Source organism: Poecile atricapillus, chromosome Z, assembly GCF_030490865.1.
Source record: "Poecile atricapillus isolate bPoeAtr1 chromosome Z, bPoeAtr1.hap1, whole genome shotgun sequence".
Taxonomy (NCBI): Eukaryota; Metazoa; Chordata; class Aves; order Passeriformes; family Paridae; genus Poecile; species Poecile atricapillus.
The window spans coordinates 1667142-1692142 of NC_081289.1; the positions used below are offsets into that span (position 1 = coordinate 1667142).

At 49.2% G+C, this 25001-nt stretch overlaps 1 protein-coding gene across 1 annotated transcript in view; it reads right to left on the minus strand.

Annotated features, from left to right (window-relative positions):
* Positions 1-12224: 12224 nt before the first annotated feature.
* The window catches only part of LOC131592669 (collagen alpha-1(VII) chain-like), an 81805-nt gene continuing 69028 nt past the window's right edge, over positions 12225-25001 (minus strand). Inside the window, 8 exon segments of the mRNA XM_058864342.1 lie at positions 12225-12238; positions 13447-13617; positions 17307-17471; positions 17924-17962; positions 18745-18793; positions 20002-20055; positions 21078-21155; positions 23738-23854. Coding sequence (XP_058720325.1) covers positions 12225-12238; positions 13447-13617; positions 17307-17471; positions 17924-17962; positions 18745-18793; positions 20002-20055; positions 21078-21155; positions 23738-23854 — 687 coding nt within the window.

The following is a 25001-nucleotide window of genomic DNA, read 5'->3' on the forward strand; positions in this document are numbered from 1 at the left end:
GGCGGTGGCCTGGCCATGGAGACACCGAGGAGAGGGACGTGAACTTCCCGTGGGACCGGGGGAGATCCGGCCTCTCCTCATCCCTTCCCAATCCCTGAACTCCCCTCCCTGCGCCATTGGAGTCTCCTCCCAGGTCCCGTTTAAAGGTTCAGACAGGTGGGAATGAGCTTCCTTGGGTTGCAACCCCCAGCCCTTGGATTTGGGGTGCTGGTGGCAGGTGGGATGTCCAAGGAGCTTCCCTTCCATGGAGCTTCAGTGGAGCTTCCATGGAGGTGAGGATTTGACCTTTGGAACTTCCATGGAACTTCCATGGAGGAGAGGATTTGGCCTTTCCTTTGTGGAATTTCCATGGAGTTGCGGATTTGGCCTTTGGAGCTTCCACAGAGATTCCATGGACGTGAGGATTTGGCCTTTCCTTCATGGAACTTCCATGAAACTTCCATGGAAGGAAAGATTTGGCCTTTCCTTGGAGCTTCCGCAGAGCTTCCATGGAGGGGAGGATTTGGCCTTTCCTTTGTGGAATTTCCATGGAGGTGAGGATTTGACCTTTGGAGCTCCATGGAACTTCCACAGAGAGGAGGATTTGGCCTTTGCTTCCATGGAGCTTCCACAGAGCTTCCATGGAGTTGCGGATTTGGCCTTTGGAGCTTCCACAGAGCTTCCATGGACGTGAGGATTTGGCCTTTGCTTCCATGGAGCTTCCATGGAAGGAAAGATTTGGCCTTTCCTTGGAGCTTCCACAGAGTTTCCATGAAGGTGAGGATTTGACTTTTGGAGCTCCATGGAACTTCCATGGAGGAGAGGATTTGACCTCTGGAGCTTCCACAGAGCTTCCATAAAGGGAGGATTTGGCCTTTCCTTTGTGGAGTTTCCATGGAACTTCCACAGAACTTCCACAGAAGAGAAGATTTAACCTTTGCTTCCATGGCACTTCCACAGAACTTCCGTGGAGGGGAGGATTTGGCCTTTGGAGCTTCCACGGAGCTTCCATGGACGTGAGGATTTGGCCTTTCCTTTGTGGAATTTCCATGGAACTTCTACAGAGCTTCCATGGCTGAGAGGATTTGACCTTTGGAGCTCCATGGAACTTCCATGAAAGAGAGGATTTGGCCTTTGGAGCCTCCATGGAATTTTCATGGAGGGGAGGATTTGGCCTTTCCTTCATGGAACTTCCCTGAAACTTCCATGGAAGGAAAGATTCGGCCTTTCCTTGGAGCTTCCATGGAGGAGAAGATTTGGCCTTTCCTTTGTGGAATTTCCATGAAACCTCCACAGAACTTCCACAGAAGAGAAGATTTAACCTTTGCTTCCATGGAACTTCCACAGAACTTCCGTGGTGGGGAGGATTTTGCCTTTCCTTCATGGAATTTCCATGGGACTTCCTCAGAGTTTCCATGAAGGTGAGGATTTGACCTTTGGAGCTCCACGGAGCTTCCATGGATGAGAGGATTTGACCTTTGGAGCTCCACGGAGCTTCCATGGATGAGAGGATTTGACCTTTGGAGCTCCACGGAGCTTCCATGGATGAGAGGATTTGACCTTTGCTTCCATGGAACTTCCATGGAGAGGAGAATTTGGCTTTTCCTTCACGGAACACACGTGGCTGCTGCTGGAGACTCAGTTTGGACCACGGGGACGATTCCCATGGATCCCTCTCCACCTCCTCCTTCTTGAAATATCATCATTTTTGGGGTCATTTTTGGGGTCATTTTGGGGTCATTTTTGGGGTCATTTTGGGGTCATTTTTTGGGTCATTTTGGGGTCTTTTTGGGGGGCTGTAAATCCCTGGAAAACTCTCCTGCTCCACAACCCCTCCCCATCTCCCTTTATCCCCAAAAAGCCACCAAGGATCTCCCACGGGGCTTTTTGCCCATTCCCAGGATGGAAAAATATCCCAAGCTCATGGAATCCTTCTGGAATTCCCAAAAAGCTGGAATCCTTCTTGAATTCCCAAAACCTGGAATCCTTCTGGAATTCCCAAAACCAGGAATCCTTCTGGAATGCCCATAAACCTGGAATCCTTCTGGAATTCCCCAAAACCTGGAATCCTTCAGGAATTCCCAAAAACCTGGAATCCTGCTGGCATTCCCAATCTTCTGGCCCCATCTTGTGGCCAGCGGCTCTCACGGCAATTCCTGGCTGGGGACAATCCCCAGGGATTCCAGCTGGGGCTGGAATTCCATCCTTGATTTTGGGGTTGGGAGCTGCTGATTCCATTCCCGCGGAGCAGCCGGAATTCTTGGGAATATCCCTGGGAATGGGGGATCAGATCCATCCAAACTCAATCCCTGGGCTGGGATCTGTCCCTGAAAATGCCTTTCCATGTCCATGGAGGTTTGGGAATTCTCATCCTCTAAATTCTGCCTTTTGTCATTCCTTGGAGGAGGAATTTTGGGAAGTTTTATTCCCTGAATTCTGCCTTGTGTCATTCCTTGGAGAGAGAATTTTGGGAAGTTTTATTCCCTGAATTCTGCCCTTTATTGTCCAGTGAGGAGGAGATTTAGGAAGGTTAATCCCCTTAAATCTTCCCTTTTCCATCCCTTGGAGAGGGAATTTTGGGAAGTTTTATTCCCTGAATTCTGCCCTTTATTGTCCATGGTGGGGGAATTTTGGGAATTTTCATCCTCTAAATTCTGCCTTTTGTCATTCCTTGGAGAGGGAATTTTGGGAAGATTTATTCCCTGAATTCTGCCCTTTATTGTCCAGGGAGGAGGAGATTTAGGAAGGTTTATCCCCTTAAATCTTCCCTTTTCCATCCCTTGGAGATGGAATTTTGGGAAGATCTTTTCCCTTAAATCTGCCCCTTGCTGTTCCTCAGAGTGGGAATTTTGGGAAGGTTTATTCCCTGAATTCTGCCCTTTGTTGTCCATGGTGGGGGAATTTTGGGAATTTTCATCCTCTAAATTCTGCCTTTTGTCATTCCTTGGAGAGGAAATTGTGGGAAGTTTTATTCCCTGAATTCTTCCTTTTGCCAACCCCTGGAGGAGGAATTTTGGGAAAGTTTATTCCCTGAATTCTGCCCTTTGCCATCCTCTGGAGAGGGAATTTTGGGAAGATCTCTCCCCTTCAATTTTCCCTTTGCTGTTCCTCAGAGCGGGAATTTTGTGCAGCTTTATCCCTTTGATTCTGCTCTTTGCTCTCTATGGAAAAAGGGAGAGATTTGGGAATTTCGTTCCCTTTCCCACCTTCCCGAGGTTTGGCCGTTCCAATCCTCCCTCAGGATTCCATTTCCGCTTCTTTCCCTCTCATTTCCCCCTTCCCAAAACCCCTCAGGGCTTCCCAAAAATCCATCCCCTGGATCCGGATGGGAGAGGACGAGGAAGAGCCATGGAATGATCCAGGGAAAGCAGGAAAACCCTTCCCAGGTTCCCAGGATCCCACATGGGATCGTTTAGGACCCCAAACTTTCCTTTCCTCCAGCCCCAAATCTCACATTTGGAGATTTAAACATGAGAATATCCCAGGATTTAATTTTTCTTGGAAAAGAGGACGGAGATTTGGCAACAGGGATTTTTCCATGTGTTCCAAGGCTGAGGCTCCTGAAGCACTCAGGATTTCTCCCACCCCAAAATTCCCTTTTTTTTTTTTGTTTTTCCCAGCTCTTTCACCTCGCTCCACCCTCACCAAATTCCCGGAGCTCCTGCGGGATGGGAATTTTGGGATCGGGGATTTTCCCAGCCCTGGGGGCTGGATCATTGCATGATTCCCAAATCCCGGATGGGGAACGGGAATGTTGCCAAAAACCCTTCCCGAGCTGCCTGGGGGAGCCCTGGGATTTTCCTGCCCCGCCTGGAATCCCGGAGCTGCATTTCCCCCGCAGCTCCTTCACCACTGACTGAATCCAGCGCCTTTTCCTGGGATTTTTTCCCCCCAGCTTTTCCCGCTTAACAAAACTCTGGGAATCTCAGCTGAGGAAAGGGAAAGGCAGAACAAGGGGAAAATGCGGCTGGAGCCATCCACACCCATTCCTGCTCCTCGCCGGGATGGATATCCTGGCAAAACGAGCAGAAATCAAAGGGAAAAAAACAAGGAAAAGCTGATTTTTTTGGGATTGGGTTCATTTTTACCGGGGGGGTTGTGCCCCACCGCTCCAGGAAGTTTTTATGGAGCAGGAAGAGAAGCTGGAATTGGGGTTTTCTCCTCGCTAAAAAAAGGCAGGAAAAGGAGGAAAACCCACCCGCGGTGGATCCGAGGAGATGGGAATGAAATCCGCGCTGCCGGAGGGAGCCGCTCCTCCCGCCGGGAACTGCTGGGATACCCAGGAGCGTTTTCCAGGAATTTTCTCGGGATGTTGCCGAGCCGGCAGGAGCGTTTGTGTCTCCTGGGAAATCTCCCGCTTGCTTTGGAAGGAGGAAAACGCCCAAATTCCAGCTCTGGAAAAGCGGGATCGGAGCTTTCCAGCCGCTCCTCGGGACCGGGATCGGGATGGAGCGGGATTCTCCCTGATCCAAAGTAAGTCTGGGATAAAACTGTGGATGGGACCTGGAGACTTCTTAAACTCTGCCTGCCTCCGCTTCCCTGAGGAGCTTTTCCCGCTGCTGATTCCCAAAATCCAGTGCCTCGCTCTCCTCCCCATCCCTGTGGTGCCAGCAGGGATTTATCTCCCGATTTTTCCTTTTCCCAAATTTTCCCAATCCTTCCCCATGCTGCCTATTCCCACCCACCTCCCAAAATTACCGGAATAATAATAATAAAAATAATAAATTATTTTTCCTAGGAGGGACAGCGATGGGAATTTTGAATCCCTTGATATCCAAATACCTTGGATTGCTTTTCCCGATTCTGCCTAATTTTATTTCTCCCTAAAAAAAACCAAAACCCCAAAAACAACAACCCTGGAATCCGATTTCCCAAGGAAAACACTGAAATATTGAAAGTTTCTGGAAACTGGGGAATAAATGAAACCCAGGCACTCACCTGCTTCTCCTGGATTCTTGGGATGGGAAGGATTTGCCGTGGAATCACTCCCGGGAAAGAGGCATCGGGAGCCTTTCCCGAGCTTCTCCTCCCTGGCTCTTCCCTGATCCCTTTTTCAGGGACCGGGATATTTTTTTCCCTCTCTCTGGAAACCTTTTCCCCCCTCCCTGGTGTATTTATAAAAAATGAGGGATCACGGGGTTGGAGTCGTAATTCCAGACGCGGAGCCGTGCTTTGGGAATGATTTCATTAAAATGAGATCAGAGCGAGCCGGCGACGTCACGGAGCCTCTCCCCATCCATCCGCAGGGAAAAAATCCGGGAAAAGGAGGGGAGGGGGGGGAAAAAGACGTCGGATCCCAAAAATCTGGGAAGAGTCACCCCAAAGTGGGGCTGGCATTTTGTAGGATCACGCACGGCTTTGTCCCCGGGGTTTTGGGGGCAGGGATGTTTTAATTCCAAAGGTTTTTCCGGCTCTGAGGATTGTTGGTGTTCCAGCATGGATTGACGTTATCCCAGTGAATGTGGTTTTATTCCCAGAGTGGGGATCTGGGAGGGTTTTCCCTGTTTTTCCCCATTTCCAGGGAATTTTTCCCATTCAAGCAGGAAAAACTCTGGGAAATGGAAATTTTGGGAAACTTCTTCCGGGATTTGTTGGCACGATCCCGGGTGGAGCTTTGGAAGAGGATGGGAAGGACGAGGTGTGGGATGAGGGAAAAAATCTCCAATTCCCTAAAACTCCAGCAGGATTAATCTGGGATTAATCCCAAAAATCCAGCAGCTGGGTGGGAAAAATTCCCAGTTTGGGCTCCCAGCACCAGACTGGTTCCAGTGTGGGATTCCCAGAGAGGAAATTCCTGGAATCCCCCAAAGTTTGGGAGCAGGAGAGACAGGGATGGGGATTTGGGAATAGGGATGGAAATTTGGGAACAGGGATGGGGATTTGGGAACAGGGATGGAAATTTGGGAACAGGGATAGAGATTTGGGAATGGGGATGGGAATTCGGGAACAGGGATGGGAATTTGGGAACAGGGATGGGAATTTGGGAACAGGGATGGAAATTCGGAAACAGGGATAGAAATTCAGGAACAGGGATGGAAATTCAGGAACAGGGATGAGGATGGGGATTTGGGAACAGGGATGAGGATGGGGATTTGGGAACAGGGATTTTCCATGGGATCCAAGGAAGATCTCAGGTCTCTGGTGCTCCCTCCAAAGGGTCCCACCATGGATTTGTGGCTGGGCCGGATTCTCCTGGAGGCTCCAGGACCAAATTATCCAAACTTCCTTCCTGAAACTTCCTTGGAAAAGCCATCACCGAGCTGGAGGGGAGCTGTTATCCCTGAGAATGGGGAAAATCCTGCAAAAAGTGGGAAAATCCATGGAAAAACCCCCAGAACTGTCAGAGACCCAGGATGGGCTCTGATTTTGGGTGGGGAGATGTTCCCACTCCTGGCCTGGAGAGAAGGAGCCAAAATCGTGGGAATTCCTGGATGAGGATCCAGGACCTGAGCTGGGAATGGCGGGAGCTTCCCTTTGGCTCCAAACTTTGGGAATTCTGCCCAAGGGGATCCACCTCTCCGGCAATTCCTTCCTCTCCCACCGCAATTCCGAGCTTCCAGCTCCTGGAATGAGGTTTTGGCTTCCCTCCTTCCCCGAGGTCTGGATGGGAATTTTCTTCTCCCAATGTTTGGAATTTTGGAGCTGTTTCTGGCAAAGAAAACTCCCAAAAATCTTCAACACAAGGAGCTGGGTGGGAAAATCCATGGAAGGGATTTTTCCAAGGAAAAGGATCGGGGCATGGCCTCAAGAGATTTTTCCACCTCTGGATCCGATCCTGGGGTGTTTTCCCGAGTTTTATTCCCCCACAAATTTATTTTCCCATGAAAATCTTTGTTGGGAAGGGAAAATTGTCCTGGTAGGAGGCTCCAGACCTGGGAATTTCCGTGTTCCAGACATGGAATTTTCACGGTGCTTTTCCTAAGGAAAAATAGGGAAGAGAAGGAAAAAAGAAGGAATTTCCTGGTTCATCCCTTGAAAAGCAAATCCGACTTTTTTGGCTGCCACGGTTTGGAATTCCCCGGGAGGAGCAGAGAGGAGAATTTGCCTCAGGAAAATTGTATTTCCAAGGGAAAAATCCGTAGAAACATCCCTAGGGAAAGATGGAGCTGAGCCAGGAACATCCAGGGGCACCCGGAGGCCTCAAACTTTCCGGAAGTTTCCCTGATAAATCCCAAACTTTTGAAAAACTCAGGATGAGAGGAGCATTCCCACACAACCCTCGGATTCCGGAGGATCAGGACCCTTTTCCCACCTCTCCTCACCTTTCCCGGGAGCTGAATTTCCGGGAGTGAATCATCGCTTGGAGCTCATTAAAGTTTCATCTCGGCAAGCCGGGGAAAATCAGGGATTTGGGCTCTTTTCATCCCAGGAACTTCGAAAACCAAAATAAAATCCCAAATCCAGGAAGTTTTGCCAGGCCCAGGAGATCCCGTTTGGTGCTTCCAGCACCGGAATTCCGTGGAGGAGTCGGATGTGGACGCGCCGAGGGACAAAAAGGATTTTTCCGCTCGGTTTTGTCCCTTTCCCCCCAATTTTTAGGACTCGATTTGCACTTTCCAGGCTGTGGAATGAGGAGAATTTCCCTGGGAAATTCCCAATTTCCCCCAAATCCTACAGTGAACGCTTCCTCTGCCTTGAGGCCGATTTAGGGAATTCTATGGGATTTTATGGGATTTTATGGGATTTCTCTTCCTTAAAATCCCATTTTGGGGGTGATTTTCACTCCTTCCAACAGCTCAAATCCACAAAGTTTTCCCAAGGTGGCCAAATATTGGAAAACTCCATCTATTGGGAAGAGAAGAGCCGGGAAGACAGAATTTGGAGGAATTATTTTGCCTTTTTTGCCCTTTTTCCCGCCTTTTCCGAGGGGATTTGCATCCCTGGATTTCCACAAAGCTCTCCTTGTTTCATCTCCTGGGGAATTAATTAAATTAATTCAATTGATTAAATTAATTAAAGCCTTTTGGAGCTTTTGGATGCCAGTGGGATGTCAGGAAAACTCCTTGGGATGAACTGGATTGGGGCTTTTTTTTGGAAATTCCCAAAAATCCCTCAGGTCAAACCCAAAATTCCAGCTCCACCAGCAATGGGAATGAATTTAATGGAATTAAAACTTGGATTTTGAGGCTTTCCCTCCAAAGGAAGAGGAGAAAAAAGTGATGGAAAAGGAAAAATAATCCCAAATCCTCCACATTTTTCCTGGAATGTTTTTATTCCTTTCCCTCATCTCCTTCCTCTTTTCCAAAGGGATTTTTTGCACCTCCCTGAATGCACATTCCAGGTTGGAAGGACCAAAAAAATTCCAGGAAAATGCAAAGGGAGCCTGGATCCTCACACGGACTCCGGGAATTTTCCCTGGTTTTGTGTGTCCCGATGTAAAATCCGCTTTTATCCCAAGGATCTGAGTCTTGATGGAGCTGCTCCCGCTTTTTCCTGCATCCAGAGCTGGGATCCGATCCCACTGCTGAGGCTGGAAAAGGCTGGGAAAGGCTGGAAAAGTTCAGGGAATGCTTTGTTCCCTCCAGGTGGGTTTTGTTGCCTTTCCAGGATTTTTTCGCCGGGATTTTCCAGGTGGTTTCAGGTGCCAAATGGAGCAGGACAAACAGCCCCAGGTGGGATTTTCCCTTGGTTTTCCAGGGGCAAACCCATCCCGATTTTTCCCTCTGGCAGAGCTGCCTGGAATTGGGGTTTTTCCAGGCTTTTCCGATGATTTTTCGCCTTCCTGGGGATGCTGGGATGCAATTCCAGCCTTGGGATGGGATGGAATGAGGATTTGGGAACAGAGATGAGGATTTGGGGACAGGGATGGGAATTTGGGAACAGGGATGGGGATTTGGGGACAGGGATTTGGGAACAGGGATTTGGGAACAGGGATGGGGATTTAGGAACAGGGATGGGAATTTGGGAACAGGGATGGGGGTGGGAATTTGGGAACAGGGATGAGGATTTGGGAACAGAGTTTGGAATTTGGGAACAGGGATGGGGATTTAGGAACAGGGATGGAAATTTGGGAACAGGGATGAGGATTTGGGATCAGGGACAGGGATTTCACCCCAAAAGGACTGTGGATGGCAGGAAAACCTCCTGGAGAGGGTGGAGGGAGTCACGGAGGCTTTTCCAAGATTTAGGCCAGGCTGGATGAGCCGTCCCTGCCCATGGGCTGAGCATGGATCCATGGGCTGGATCCTTTCCAAGCCAACCATTCCATGATTCCAGGATTAAATCCAGCCCTCCATTAACGGCATCTTTAATTCCTCCCCTTGTAAAAATCCATAATTAACGAGCCGGGCTGAGCGCAATTCCAGCTGGGAACGATCCCACCCAATTCCACCGGGGATTTGCTGGGCTGCTTTTCCATCTGCCAGGATTCTGTCGGCTCCTTCCCGACGTATCCAAGCCCATCTCCCGGCACATCCAGGGGGTGCTGGATGAGGCTCAGCCGTGGCCATTTCAGGGCTGGCTCATTATCCAATTACCGAATTATCCCGATCCAGCCTCTCCTCCCTCTCCATCCCTTTTCCTTTGTCGGGGTTGCTTAGGAACTGCCGCGGACATCGGAGGCTGCGGCCGGGAGAGTTTCAAGATTCCCTGGCTGGATGCACCGGGAATCTCCTCCTGGAAAGGGGCTGGGAGCCCTCCTAAATCCATGGATTCGCATCCCTGGGCTCAGGGCTGGAGCCGCAAATCCCTCGGATCGGAACACGATCCAAAATCCCTCTTTATTCCCAAATTCCGTGAGGATCTGTCAGCGTGCTCGATGTGCTTTAAATCTCAGAATTCCAGTGCTCAGCTTTGCTTTTTCCAAGGCCAAAGGATGTTCGGGAATTTTCTGGTTCGGAGCCTGGAGAGCCCTAAATCCTCTCTCCCCACTCCCGCTCTGAAATCATTCCAAGGAACTCGATTAGGCCGACCTGACATTTCCAGGGAAACGTCGGCGCCCCTTTCCCGGAATGTTTTGGCCCTGCCAAAGCCTGGATGGCAAATCCATAGGGAACATTTGATTAATCCAGGGGGGATGAAAAGAAATTCCAGCCCTCAATTTCCCCGAGCTCTGATGCGAATTTGAGCCGGGTTTAATCCACTGAACTCGACCTTAGGCCTGCCTAAATATCGGCTCTCACTTCTCAGCTCTTCCAAAGCTGGATTAAATCATTTGGATCCCTCAGGAGGGGTTTGAGCCAAATCATTCCCTTGGGAATTCCTTTGGATCCTCCTGGACCAGGAGGCCAAATCCTTCTCCAGCCTTGGATTTGGGATTTGGAGCCAAAAGCTGCCGAGAAATCCCAGAGCCGGGGAGGTGAGGTCTGGTTTTTTAGGGATGGCACTGGGCTGGAAAGGGAAAATGAAGGGATTGTCCAAAATATTCTGGGAATAACAACCCAGGAAGGGAAATTCCCAGATCCCACAGGTCCATCTCTCCCCTCCTGTCGCCTCCACCCCTGGGGATTCCCAGCTCCCAGAAAAATGATTTTCATGGAATTTCCGCTGCTTGGCGTCTCCTCAGCCTCGGAGACAACTTCCCACACCTGCCAAGGGATCCACAGAGGGGGATGAGGGATTTTTCCTCTTGGATTTGGGAAAAAAATTCCACTTTGATTTCTTAATGAACACTTAAGTATTGAATAGGCTGTTATCCCTAATGGAATGAAGAGGATTTTTAACATGGATATGGAGTGATAGGACACAGGGAATGGCTTGAAACTGGAATGGGGCAGGGATGGATGGGATCTGGGGAAGGAATTCCTGGCTGGGATGGAATTCCCAGAGCAGCTGTGGTTGCCCCTGGATCCCTGGAATGTCCAAAGCCAGGCTGGACACTGGGGCTGGGAGCAGCCGGGGATAGCGGAAGAATCGATCCCAACCATTCCATGATTTTATTTTCCCACCAGGAAACCTCTGGCTCCTCCAAGTCTCTGTTTCCCTGATGATTTTTGCCCATTTAATTTGGGAATGACATTTTTTTCCCTGATTATTTCAAATCCTTTTTTTCTCTGGATGGGCTCAACCCCCCAGGGCTGGAATTCCACTCCTTCCATATTTCCTGGGATGTTGAATTCCAGAGGCTGCAGCATCCCAAGATCAGCATCCTTGGACATTCCTGGGTAAATTCTCCTCGGGAAACCAGGAAAATGGGAAAAAGTGGGAATGTTTCTCAGAATTCCAGGATTTCAGGAAGAGAGGCTGGAATTGTCACTCTGGAAATGGCACTCGGCTCCTCGCCAAGGTTTACAGAATTCCATGATTTTCATTTCTTTTTGGGAGGAAAAGGAAGGAAAGTCCCCAAATCTCCGGGTGAGCAGAATCCTGGGATTTTGTGATTGGGAGAATCCTTTTCCTGCCTGTGCTACCAGGAGCAAAGAGCCAGCCCCGAATCCTGGGAAATCTGAAATCTGGGAACTCTGAACCCTGGGAATTCCGAGCTCAGTTTTACCAAATTACATGGAAAACCTTTCATAAATCCCTGGTTTTCCATTGGAAGTCCTGTTACCTTTCCAAGGGATTGTCCCATGGAGATTCCATTGGATGGGATCCCTCTCAGCTGTGTCCGTGTCTCCATGGGACCAAAATCCAGGGATTCAGAATCCCTCTTACTGGATTCCCACATTATTGGAATTCCACAAGTTGCAGCTCCAAGCTCCTCAGGGAATTTGGGAAGTGGCATTTTTTTTAGGGAGAAACCTGGCTTGGATCCCTATTTTTTCCTTGGAGATTTTTTTTTTAACCTGCCCAGGGAATTCCCAAGTGGAGAAGAAGGTGGGAATTCCTAAAGGCTCCAGGGAATTCCTAAAGGCCTCAGGGAATTCCCAAGTGGAGGAGGAGGTGGGAATTCCTAAAAGACTCAGGGAATTTCCAAGTGGAGGAGGAGGTGGGAATTCCTAAAGGCTCCAGGGAATTCCTGAAGGCCCCAGGGAATTTGGAATAATAGATATTCCCACCTTTCTCTGCCATTCCCAAGTTTTCCTCCTTCCAGACGAACGACCCAGAATTCCACGGCATCGAGACGCTTTTATTTTACAAAAATAAAACTCGGGAACTTGTGCTGCCTGGATTGGCTCAGGAATTCTGCCCTTCCCATCCTCCTTTTCCTGAGGTTCCCCCTCTCCTCATCCCATAATATCCGTCATTCCGGTTTTCCGACATCTTTTTTTCCCAACATCTTCGTGTTTGTCTTTCCTGTCCCTCCCGGAGGCGTCGGATTCGCTCCTCCCAATCCCGCTGGATTTAAATGAAGCACTTGGAGCCGCTCATTTCCCTCTGCCTGGTTCGGGAAAAAGAGGGAAGAGGAAACAACGGGAATGCCGGAAGTTGGCTGCAGTTTGGGCTCTCCCTTGGAATTCCCAAGCGGCTCGGGAGGTCCCGGACACCGTGGGATTGTCCCATCCCACATCCATAAAAAGCAAATATCCCGGTCCTGGCTGAATCCTGGCTCTGTTTAGGATCAGCCAGGAAAAAATGGGAACACGGAGGACTCAGGAATCTGTCTTGGATTGGGATTAATCCCATTCCCGGTGGTTGTTTCTTCCCGCAAACTGTGCTGGATCTACCTTCAGCTGCTTTGTGAAATTCCCAGTGGCTCCTAAAGCGAATTCCCTGGAAAAAATATTGGGCAGGAGGGGCTTCACTCATTTCCTGGTGCTGCCGGGCCTGGATTTCAAGCCCTTGGAGTGATTCCCAAAATTACGGATCTGAGCCTTTAATTCCTCTCCCTTTTTTAAGTTTCCCTCAAACCCGGAGCAGGTGAACCTCAGCAGAGAATTTTTTAACGGATTGTGGAGAATTGATGAAAAATGGATTTTTTTTCCCCAGAGGTCTCCAGGCAGAGGGAATTCTGAGAGAGGAATATTTTCCTCGGAAATCCGGGATCAGCCACAGCTCCTGCCCTGCTTGGAGCAGGGTTTGAATTCCTGCCAGGGCTCGTTTTTCCTGGAATGACCTGGAGATGAGGGAGAATCCACAGAAACTGATCCCAAAAGCCCTGGATCTGGCAATGGAAGCCAAGCTGTGCTCCCAGGAGATTTTCCCGTTGGATCCCTGGATGAGGTGAGATCCTGATCCTGGGGTGTTAATCCAGACCTAAACGGGTCTAGACCAGACTCCAGGTTCTGCCTGGAGATGCCCTTGGAACATCCCAGGCTTTCCAGGGCACAAATCCCCAAATTCCTGCCAATTTCAGTCCTTGGGAAAGCCCAAAAGACACCCAAAAATATCAGGACCTGGTGTCCAGCCGGATCCACGCACACATCCAAGCCCATCCCACCCATGGAATCGGCCCAGGGGAGCTCCTGGGAATCATCTGGGAATGGGAAAGGAAGAAAACCCTGGAACTTCCTGGCGCTTCCCAGTGGGGCACCTTCGGGAAATGGGAGTTTGGAGGGATTTGGAGGAATTTGGAAGAATTTGGAGGGATTTGGAGGAATTTGGAGGGATTTGGAGGAATTTGGAGGAATTTGGAGGGCCCAGCCTCACCTGCGTAGCTCCGGCAGCGCCGCTCGCATTCCCGCCGGGATGGGAAGCGGTTGCTGTTCCCTCGGCAGCCCCCGAAGAGGAAGGGCCGGCAGGAGTTTGTGGGGCCGTGGAAATACCAGAGCAGGGAATGGCGGTGGCAGGAGCCCTCATCCATGGGCTGCAGGCACGGGGCTGCGGGAAAACAACGACATTCCCCTGGGATCGGATCCGGATGGGAAAACACCCCCAAATTCCCCAGGGATTGGATCTGGATGGGAAAACACCCCAAAATTCCCCAGGGATTGGATCTGGATGGGAAAACACCCCAAAATTCCCCAGGGATTGGATCTGGATGGGAAAACACCGACATTCCCCAGGAATTGGATCTGGATGGGAAAACACCGACATTCCCCAGGGATTGGATCTGGATGGGAAAACACTGACGTTCCCCAGGGATTGGATTCAGATGGGAAAACACCAACATTCCCCAGGGATTGGATCTGGATGGGAAAACACCCCCAAATTCCCCAGGGATTGGATCCGGATGGGAAAACACCCCCAAATTCCCCAGGGATTGAATCTGGATGGGAAAACACCCCAACATTCCCCAGAGATTTGATCCGGCTGGAAAAACACCCCAAAATTCCCCAGGGATTTGATCTGGATGGGAAAATACTGACATTCCCCATGGAATTCTTGGTGGGAATAGAATTCCCCATGGAATTTCTTGGTGGGAAAACAGCCCACATTCCCCAGGGATTGGATCCACTCTGGAAAACACCCTACAGCCATCCAGGGGTTGGATCCAGGTGGGAAAAGGGCACACTTTGGAAAACATCCTCATAACCATCCACAGGTTGGATTTGCTCTGGAAAAATCCCACACCCAGCCAGGGGTCGGATCCCATACTGGACAAAGGAGGGAATCCGAGTGGATTCCCAGAGTGGATAAAAGAGGGGATCCAGCAGGGAATTCCCAGAGTGGATAAAAGAGGGAATCCAGCAGGGAATTCCCAGAGTGGACAAGGGAGGGGATCCAGCAGGGAATTCCCAGAGTGGATAAAAGAGGGAATCCAGCAGGGAATTCCCAGAGTGGATAAAAGAGGGGATCCAGCAGGAAATTCCCAGAGTGGGATGAGCTCCTTTTTGCTCCATCATCCACCCCTGTGATTCCCACCATGGCTGCCCCTCACCTATCCGAAGGGATTATCCCACCTGGATTCCGGGTGGGATATTTCCACAGGAATGTTTGCATTCAGGGAATTCCAGGAGGATTCTCCCACTTTTCTGGATCCAAACCCCCTCCAGTTCCTTCACCACCAGCTCCACACCCCTGGGAGTGCTTTAAGCCAAGCCCAAACTGAGGTTTAACCTCGTCTGACTCCTTCAGTGCCACATCCCTTGATCCCAAGGCCGAGCAGCCCTTCCCACCTGGGAAGTGACTTCCCTAAATGCCACTTCATTCCCTGATTTTCACCTGGTAATTGGCTGTCGCCTTCTGGCTGCGAGTTTCCCGTTGTCTGCTGCGCCCGGGCTGGGGAGGGGGGAAAAAAAAAACCAAGGAAATCACACGGAACGAAGGGCGCGCAAACAAATTATCCCTCATTTAAATAAAGATCCTCGGAGCCTTCCGTGCCTAACGAGCTCTCCCGATAAATGTCACGGAGCAACCGGCCACGGGGAGCTGGGAACCGGCGGCAATAAAACCCTTAATGGTGTTAAACAACTCCGTGGGAAAGGCCGGGCGTTCGTCAGAGAAAATGGAAGCGTTTGCGGTTGTTTGCCGGAGATAAATGTCAGGCTGGAGTTGGGGAGCCTCGGAAAAGCCGGGAGCGATTGGAATCTGGCGGCAATAACGCTCCGGCTGCAGAATCCTGTTAACATTTGGAGCCGCTCGGCGCTCGTCACTTAGCAGAGGGATTTATGAGCCCTCCTGCCTCAGCCCCGGTTTTTAATGGGATTGTTGGCTGCTGCCGTGATTCAATAACACCTGGAATGTCCCATCCGTCTGATCCCGAGTGCTGCCGTGGTATAAATCCAGTTTAGATCCGGATGGGAGACTCTGACGTCCGGCACAGACGTCGGGAGTGGGGCGGGAGAGGAGTGGGGATTGTTGGGCTTTGGTTTTAGGCTTGGCTGGATTTTTTGGGATGTGTTCATTCCTTACATGGGGCCATCATCAATGGGTTTGACTTTAAACCCTTCCCAAAGCTCTTAAAGCTCTTCCCAAAGCTCTCCAGCCTGGGGAATCATGGAATCATGGAAAATGAGCTTGGAATGGACGGTCCTTAAGGCCCCTTCCAACCCAAACCATTCTGTGTCTCAAGTTGGAAAGGGAGCTGTAAAAACCCTGGAATCCAAATTTCTGCTGGACTCCTGGGCTTGGAATCAGATGATTTTTAAGGTCTCTTCCATCCCAAACCATTCCGTGTCCCAAATTGGAAAGGATCAATAAAGACCATTGAGTCCAACCTTCTGTTGGAATCCCTGGATGGGACAAATCCTGTTGGAATGGGATGATTTTTAAGGTCCCTTCCATCCCAAACCATTCCATGTCCCAGATTGGAAGGGTCTGTAAAAACCCTGGAATCCAAATCTCTGTTGGACTCCCTGCCTTGGAGTTGGATGATTTTTAAGGCCTTTTCCATCCCAAACCATTCCATGTCCCAAGCTGGAAGGTTTGAAAGGACCATGGAGTCCAATTCCCTCTTAGACTGGAATTTGGAGCATTGAGACCTCCCCTAGAGGAAATTTTCGGGGTGACAAAGAGGATTTAATGACGGTATTTGATCAAGTTTAATTAAACCCTGAACCCCCCAGGCTGGAAAACCATTCCACTGCTCCATCCCCCTAATTTGGAGGAAATTCCCAAAGAACATCACGCTTGCATCCCATAATAATCCCATACCTGTAAACTGTAGGACAACCCCACAACTGATTTTGGGGTGTAAAGGTGACAACATTGGGGTGTCCTGCTTGGTGCAATGGGATTTTTAATTTATTTTATTTTAATTTTAATTTATTTTTAATTTATTTAATTTATTTATTTTAATTTAATTTTTTGTTTAATTTTTATTTAATTTATTTAATTTATTTCTCTGGCTGTGCCATCCATGGTACCCAACCCTCCTCTCCCTCCTCCTGGCGACAAAATCCGAGCATCCTCATTTGCGGAACGACAAGAAACGATCCCAAACTGTCCCTCCTTTTTAATCCTGTCCTGAAGTTTGGATTTTGAGCTCCAAGTGGAGGAATCCTGCCACAAATGACTCCAGAATCCCTCAATTTCCCCCTCTCCTGTTTTCCCTCTCTCCCACAAATCCAGAGGGAGATCCAAGCCCCGATGAGGAGATCGGGAGGTCCATGGATGGCTCTTGACCTGCTGGAGGAGCAGATCTGGGTCTCCCAGAGCTTTTCCCTCTTGGAAAACACAAACAGGAGCAGATCCAGTTGTTTTTCCATGAGTTTGAAGCTGTGGTTTTACCCTTTATTAAAATGTGTCACGAGGCCCTGGACAGAAATAGTCTGGGATGAGTGTTTGGTCTCAGAGATGCCATTTCTGCCCACTTGGAACTTTTACTGGAACTTGCCAAGGATGTGCCGGGAAAAATGGGACAAAACCAGCCTGGAAACAGCTGCCTCCCCCCAGCCTTTGAAAAGAAACCCTTTGGAATGTTGGGATCACCACCAATCCCACAAATATTTAGGTTTTCCTCACCTTCCAGGGTGAGGTAATCTCCCAGAGCGTGGGAGCCCTCACTGGGAATCCCATCCCTGCCTCATTCCCGCCCAATTCCAGGGAAAAGGATTTATCACGAGGCTCATGGAATGCTCCAGAGGATTCCGTGGCTGGAAGGATGGGAAGGAGGGAGCTGAACTCACCTGCAAGGAGTGGAGGTGGCTCCATGAAGGGCTTCACCGGAGTCTCCAACGTGGTCTTGCCGGGAGTTGTGCCGAGCTTTTCTTCCCAATTTCCACCATTGCCGGCGTATTCCCGAGGCTGGGAATACCCTTGGAGCTGCCTGTGGACTTCAGCTGCGTCCAGACCTGCGGATTGAGGATCATTGAGGATGAATCCGATGCTCTGGGGTTGACAGATCAGCTCTCCAGGCTCCGTGGACCACTGGATTTGAGGATTCCATGAGTCCTGGAGCTCATCCTGGAGATGGTTTGGGACGGTGGAGCAATCCCGGAATTTTGTGGGCAGGGATTGGGATTTCTGTGGGTTCAGCTTTAAAATCTGGGAGTCAGGAAGGGATTTGATCATGTCCTGTTTTCTCCTGAAAACAGGAGACTTCCAGGTGTCCCTCTGATCCCTCAGACTCAGGAAGACCCATCCCCCTCCAACCAGGATCCAAAAGCTGTTGGTGATCCAACATTTTCTGCACTGAATCCCAGGAAAAAAAAAAAACATTTTTTCCTAAAAACAGCTTTTCACTTCCAGTTTCAGGCTGGTTTGGGGCAAGAAGATCCTTTCCTACAGGAATTCCCATCCTTACCCTTTTCCATGGACATCCTTCCCAACTCACCTCCACAACCTGCAGGCAGAAGAGACAGGGAAAGCTTTGGTTTTAATACATTTTTTTTCCCAACATAAATAAGATTTTTCAAGGAAATCATTATTTTTATGGATTGTTTTTCATCCTTTTTTCCCTCCCACTTTTCAAGGATCCTGATGCTTCCTAAAAACTCCAGTGGGGGTGAACCTAATAATCTTCCAGATCCGTAGGGAAAGCCCAGGGAATAGGGCAGGAAGGTTCTGCTGGATCTGAAATAAAGGGATTTCTGCAGGGCAAGGAAAGCAAAGCCCAAAAACATTTAATGTTGGGATTTTGGGATAAAACCATCCTCAAATTTTTTTTTTTTGTTTGGTTTGGCTTGGTTTGTTTTTGGGTTTTTTTTGGTTTTTTTTGGTTTTATTGGGGTTTTTTTTTTGTTTGTTTGGGTTTTTTCCTGTGGTGCTGCTGGCAGTTATTCCCTGTGGGAGAGGAGAATTCCGAGTGCCAAGGAACGCCACAAAAAACCAGGAATTAAAAGGTTCAGTGAGCCCCAAGCTTCCCTCCGTGAGCCAGCGCCTTCCCGATCCACCAGGAAAAGGGGGAAAGATTTCCTGACAAAACCAAATGGGAATGGGAATGGGGGTTGGGGGGGTTAAGGGATAAAAATGGAGAGTTTCAGGAATCTGCAGGGCCTGGAATTCCACACTCCTGGAGAGGGGCCCCAGCTCCACCTGCTGCTAATGGGTGACATTTGGATGCGTGCTGGCACGGAAAATTTATCCAATTTATCCGCTGGCAGGGTCATTCCGGGGCCAACTCACCACAAATCCCTCTCATTTCGCTCCTCAGCACTTCCTTCACCTCTTCCTCCTGTGCCAGAGCAGGAAAACAGAATTTAGGGATGAATTCCAACCCCGGCACCATCTCCCTGCTTGTCCCACCGAGGTGGAGCCACCTCGTTTGGGGTGTAATGAGAGCAGAGATTTGGTGTCACGGGGAGCTCGGTTCAAGATTTGTGGCTCATTCCCTCTGGAAATTCCTGGTTTTCCTGCAGCCAGGAAAACCTCCAGGTGCGAGGAGTGGGACCTCAATCCATGTCACACCTCCAACCTGGGCTGGCTTTCCAAGGAATGTCCCCACCCTCCTGGCACTGTCCCCAAAGCCACGATCTCCCAAACTTCCCTGAGCTCTGAAAAGCCATGGAGCCACCCACATCCCAGTTTTCCTCCAGGATTGCCCTTGGGAGCGAGCTGTGGAACCACATTCCATGATTTGGAGCTGCGCCTCCTCCTGCTTTTTCCCAGCCAACACCATTCCCTATGGAATCTCCAGTCTCATGGATCTGGAGCCCGTCCTTCATCCCTGGGACAGCCAACAGCCACTGATCCCATTGGGAATCTTCCCTGTGGGGTGGTGGATGCCCTGCTGGACTTTCTGGGGTCACCACCTCTTCTTGGGATTCCAAATCCGGGGGCATTTTCCATGTAGGGAGCTGGAATTTTCAGCAGCCCGAATTTAGGAGATCCTTTCCCACCAGCCCCCTGCTAAAATTAATCCTGCTTGGAAAATTAATCCACACCCTGGAAAAATGGAAATATTGCCTTTGTGTCAGTCAAGTGGCACAAAATCCGGGATGAAGGGATGTGGAGGGAGCTGTAACAGGAATTTTTTCCTGATCCGTGTGAATTAACCCCTCCTTCTTCCTCAGGATTGAGAAGCCCAGGGCAGCAGCTTTTCCCATTAAATCCCAAATTAAAGGCTTTGAAAATGGGGCACATTTCCCTCTCCTGCTTTTCCTTCGGGTTGGATCAGCCCTGGAGCGCCGATCCTGTCGGAAAAGCGGGAGTTGGGAGTCATGGAAAGGACAGGAAAACCTGCCTGGGGCTTTAGGCCTGGCTTTGGAGAGCCCAGCTCTGCTCCCAGCCTGCTCTAACACCAACAGCCTCATTTCCCAGATATTCTCAGAGCAAATCCGTTTCTCAGCATTTCCCTCCTCCCCTCGGCCTCCCAGGGCTGGTTTGGCCGATTTTCTCCATTTCTCCTGGTAACGGGAAGCGATCTCGGGAGAAAGCACTCACGGAAAGGCCCGGATCTCCCTTGGCTCCTTTCTGCCCGGCCGGACCATTTTCCCCCTGTTAAAAACACTTTGATCGTTACCAAATCTCCGGAGATTGTCCATGAAATGCTCCGGGAATAAATGCTCCACAGGGATGATAGCTAGGAAGGGAGATGGGTAAAAGGCCTCACGTGTTTTCCTATAAATTTTAGGGATATCTGAGAGTAGCTCAGCAGGCAGACAGGAACGGCCTCATCCATGTGTCCATCAGATCCCAGATTTTTTTGGGAGCTCTGCTCCATCCCAGTGTGGATTTTAACACTTTAAGTCAGGTTTATTTTCCAGTTGGAGGAGGTGGATACATGGAGAGGGTCCGGCCTGCACAGAATCTTTGGGATTCAGCTCAAGCAGAAGATTTGAAACTGGAGCTGCAATTCCAGTGCTGGAAAGACGGAAAAACCAGGAGCTGTTGAGCTTTGTCAACAAGGGATAAAAACACCCTGACAAATTTTCCAATCAGAACTGCTGGAAACTGGATTTGTGGATTAAGGGTACTTAAAAATATTAAAGGACAAGGAGCACAAGAAGGATGATCCCAATTAAAGCTAGGAGGATCATTTTTCTCAATCCACGCTCGCTTCCAGTGCCGGGAAAAATCACATTATCCACCAGCAGAACATAGAGTTAAAGCACTGCCACTCCTGATCCTAAAATCCCTCGGGACACTGGGATTTGCAGGGTGGAGGGACTGACCCCAAACAGGTTGGGATCGGGATCCAAAGCTCCTGTTGGGAATTCTCTGCTGAGCGTTAATTGCGTGTTAATTGAGTGTTAATTGCCCTGCACTGATTATCCCTCGGTTCCTGCTCTGATCCAAAGTTTGACGTTTTCCCAAAGGAATCTTCCCCCAGCTGGAGACACCTCCAGGCAGAAATTTGGGCAGCAAATTCCTGGAATTTGGGATTCCAACCTCTCTGCTCTTGTTGTAAAATCTGAAGAGCTGAGAAATGAAACCTGGAAGATCCAAGGTTCATCCAACCCCCAGTTTGGAATTTTGGGAAGCGCTGAGGAACCCCACTGGATCATTTCCACACTGACCACTTCTCCTTTTGGCCCATCCACGCCCGGGGGCCCCTGCAGGCAGAGCTGGGATCTCCCTCTTTTCCCTGGTGGGCCCTGGAGAGGAAAAGGAGAGTTCGGTCAGCACTTCCAGAGATATCCCACATTTCTTTGGGATTTTCCCCCTAAAACCCAACCTGGGCATCAGTGGAAGACACTCCGAACTCCTCAGGTGCTCTCTGGATGGGATGGGATCAGTGCTCTGGAATTTTTTCCCTTTGTCCCAACCCCACAAGCCATTCCTGGAGTTTCTCCTTTAATTCCAGGAGAAGCCAAGGAGCAGCGTGGGTGGAAAAAGTGGCACCTCACAGCCTCTCTTTAATCAGTGTCCAAAACAAAAAAGCCATTTATTATCCCAGACAGGCTTTTCTGGGCTCGCTAATAACATCAAAAATTCCAGCCTTTTTAAATATCCATGAGGGAATCTTGTACTTTCGGCTCCCTCCTCCCTCCTGTGATTCCTTTGATTTATTTTTCATGGCAAGGCACAGCCTGGGGAGCAAGAGAAGGAAGAATAATTTTGTTTCCATGGGCTGGAGTGGGATTTAATCCATATTTTATTGTTCTGGAAGGACCTTTTCCTACCTTCTTCCTATAACCACCCTTCAAAATTCCTTTTAAAGATCCCTGTCACACTTCCAGCATCTTTATTCAGTGACTTCAAGCTCTTATTTTTAAGGAAGATGCCAATTTCCAGAGGTATTTTCCAGGTAAAATTCAGCTTCCTTAAGGCAAATTTGCAGGGAGAAAATCCAAGTCTTTTCGGGGAAGAAAAAAAGAGAAATATTTGGGAGTTGTTTTAAAGTTGATTTTGTGATAAAGGAATTGATTAAGGAGATCTGGTGCCCTCCCCCCCTCCCAAAAAAAAATAATTATTGGGAATTGCTGGATGTGGATTGAGTTCCTTGTTCATCCTTTCTGCTCTGCATCACTCTGTTCTTGCCTTAAATCCCATTTTTTTCTCTGTGAATTCCATGGGATCACACATTTTTTTGTCTTTCCAAAGAGCTGCCTCATATTCTGATCAACATCTCCCGCTCCCGATATCGATATTGTAGTTTTCATTTACTTACTTAATTAAAACATTATTTTTCATGGGGAATTTGCCCAAATCCTGTCAATGTCTGATCCTGATGGAGCTGATGTGGTGTAAAAGTTGTCAATGGATTTAGGCTTGGGAAAAAAGTAGGAAAATTCTGGAATGAGGTGGAATAAATATTTTTTTTTTTTTTAGTGACCCATCCATATCAGAATTCCTGCAAAAATCCGTAGGATAAGGAGACCTTGGAGATCCAGGAGAGTGGATCTGATGAGATCCAGACTCACTCAGATTTTCCCAGGAAATTGGGAATTTTCCCAACTTCCAACCTTCAAAATCCAAATTATTTCTGTCATTGTCAGGAACCAAGGAGAGGATTTATGGATAAAATTTGCTTTTTCAGGTTATTTCATTCCAACTTTTCTTTTATTCTTGGATCTTCCAGATAATTTTTATATTCTTTAATCCAATCCTGAAACTCCCAGCAAAACCACGCTGGGAATTTTAATTTCCAGCCTTTTTTTCACTTAGGAAAGTTCTTTATTTCTCAAAGCTGTCTCAAGAAAACTTCCAGGGCAGGGTGATCCTGCTCATCGATGGAATTAACATCTCATTTCCCTGGATTTTTCCCCTTAGTTTCTAAAGGTGCCCAGCGTGGCTGGAATGCAAAAATATTCATTAAAAAACGGGAGCCGAGAGCCACCGGCTCCTTCCCAGGCCTTGGCATCCTGATCCCGGGATAATTAACGACTTGATGTCCTGATCACTTGGAATTGTCTCTCCGTGGAGAGGTCAGATCTTCCCCTGAAGAGACGGGAAAGGAGGGGAGGAAAGGGGATGGAAAATCTCCAGAGAAAAATGAACCGGGAGATGAAATTCCTGGATCAAGATCCCGCAGAAAGAGGGAATGTGGGAGAGCTCGGGAGGCAGCTTGGGAGAGGTGGGAGATGGGGACAGGGGGACACTTCGGGGGGGTTGGGTCACACGAGGGTGGCCAGGTGTGGATCCCTGTGGGCTTCGGGATCTTGGGATTCTTGTGGGATTCCTGTGGGATTCAGGACCTGTGGGATTCAGGATCTGTGGGATTCAGGATTTGTGGGATTCCTGTGGGATTCAGGACATGCAGGAATTCCTGTGGGATTCAGGACCTGTGGGATTCAGGACCTGTGGGATTCAGGATCTGTGGGATTCAGGATCTGTGGGATTCCTGTGGGATTCAGGATCTGTGGGATTCAGGACCTGCTGGGATTCCTGTGGGATTCCTGTGGGATTCAGGATCTGTGGGATTCAGGATCTGTGGGATTCAGGATTTGTGGGATTCAGGATCTGTGGGATTCCTGTGGGATTCGGGATCTGTGGGATTCAGGATCTGTGGGATTCAGGACCTGCTGGGATTCCTGTGGGATTCAGGATCTGTGGGATTCAGGACCTGCTGGGATTCAGGACCTGCTAGGATTCCTGTGGGATTCAGGATCTGTGGGATTCAGGACCTGCTGGGATTCAGAATTTGTGGGATTCCTGTGGGATTCAGGACCTGTTGGGATTCCTGTGGGATTCAGGATCTGTGGGATTCCTGTGGGATTCAGGACCCGCTGCTCACCTGTGGGCCTGGCTCGCCCTGCGGCCCTCGAGGTCCAGCTGCTCCGGCCCCTCCAGGCTTCCCAGGCCATCCCGTTTGTCCTTTGAATCCTCCCAGTCCAGGAACTCCCTTGGCTCCCTGGGAATCACAGGGGGATTGTAGGGATGGGGCAGCCAAACATCATCCAAACACTTCCATGGCATTGGGAATACGGGAACACCTTCCACATTCCTTTGGTGTGGAGCTCGGCTCTCCACATTTCCTTCTCCAGAATGTGCTTGGTGACATGGATTTTCCATCCAGCTCTTCCCAAGAATTCCTAAATTCCCAGCTCTCCACCTGAACAGAATCCTTTCATTTATAACCCTGGGAAAAACGAGGGAAGAGGAAGATCCCAAACCTATAAATTTCCCACTCATCCTCACCACTGAGCTTTCTCCCGGAGCTGCCGGAACAAAATATTCCCATGAAACCCAGCAGAAGGAAAAATCCATCACCCAGCAGTGGTGGAAGACAAATTTCTGGGAGAGGAGAAGACCAGGAGCAGAAGGGAATGAGAATTCCCTGGGAATGATCTCCAAGCCTCCATCCCGAGACTTCAGGAGGTGTTCGACCATCGGGGAATGCGGAACAGATTTGTTATCCATGAAATCCTTTAAGATCCCAAATCCGCTGGAGACTGGGATGCGGGAAGGGCCTGAGGGGCTGGAAAATGCCAAGAGATTTGATGGAAGCTGTTGAGGTTGTGTTTGGTTTTTGGTTTTTTCCTCAGAAATTTACGGTTTCAACAGAAATCACGTATTTTTTCCCTCTGTGGAAAAGTACAAGTTTAGGTGTGGGTTTTTTTTAAGGAATAAAGCAGGAAATTAAGGAATTCTGAGAAGGAAGATTGGTGGGGAGTGATCCAGGTGGGAATTGCTCAGGGAGATGAGAGCAGAAATTGGGATCAGCTTGGAGACCTTTCCCATTTCCCAGGCCAAGGTGGCCACAGCCCAATCCACTTTTCCTATCCCAGAGCATTCCCAGGGATTTGCCCTGGGAATGGTGATGGAAAAACTCTGACAATGCATCCCAGCCCCTCTGGATGGCTTTTCCTCACACTAAACTGGCTCCTCCTGGGATTTTATCCACAGACAGAGATGAATTTAAGGAAACCTCTCTCCCCTGCCCTTTTCCAACTTTTCCCAGCCCTAACATTCCAGCCAGTTGACATTTCCCCTCTGGAAAGGGCACCGATGATGTGGAAAATGTTAAATTTTGTTAACTCCTGATGGATGTGGGATTT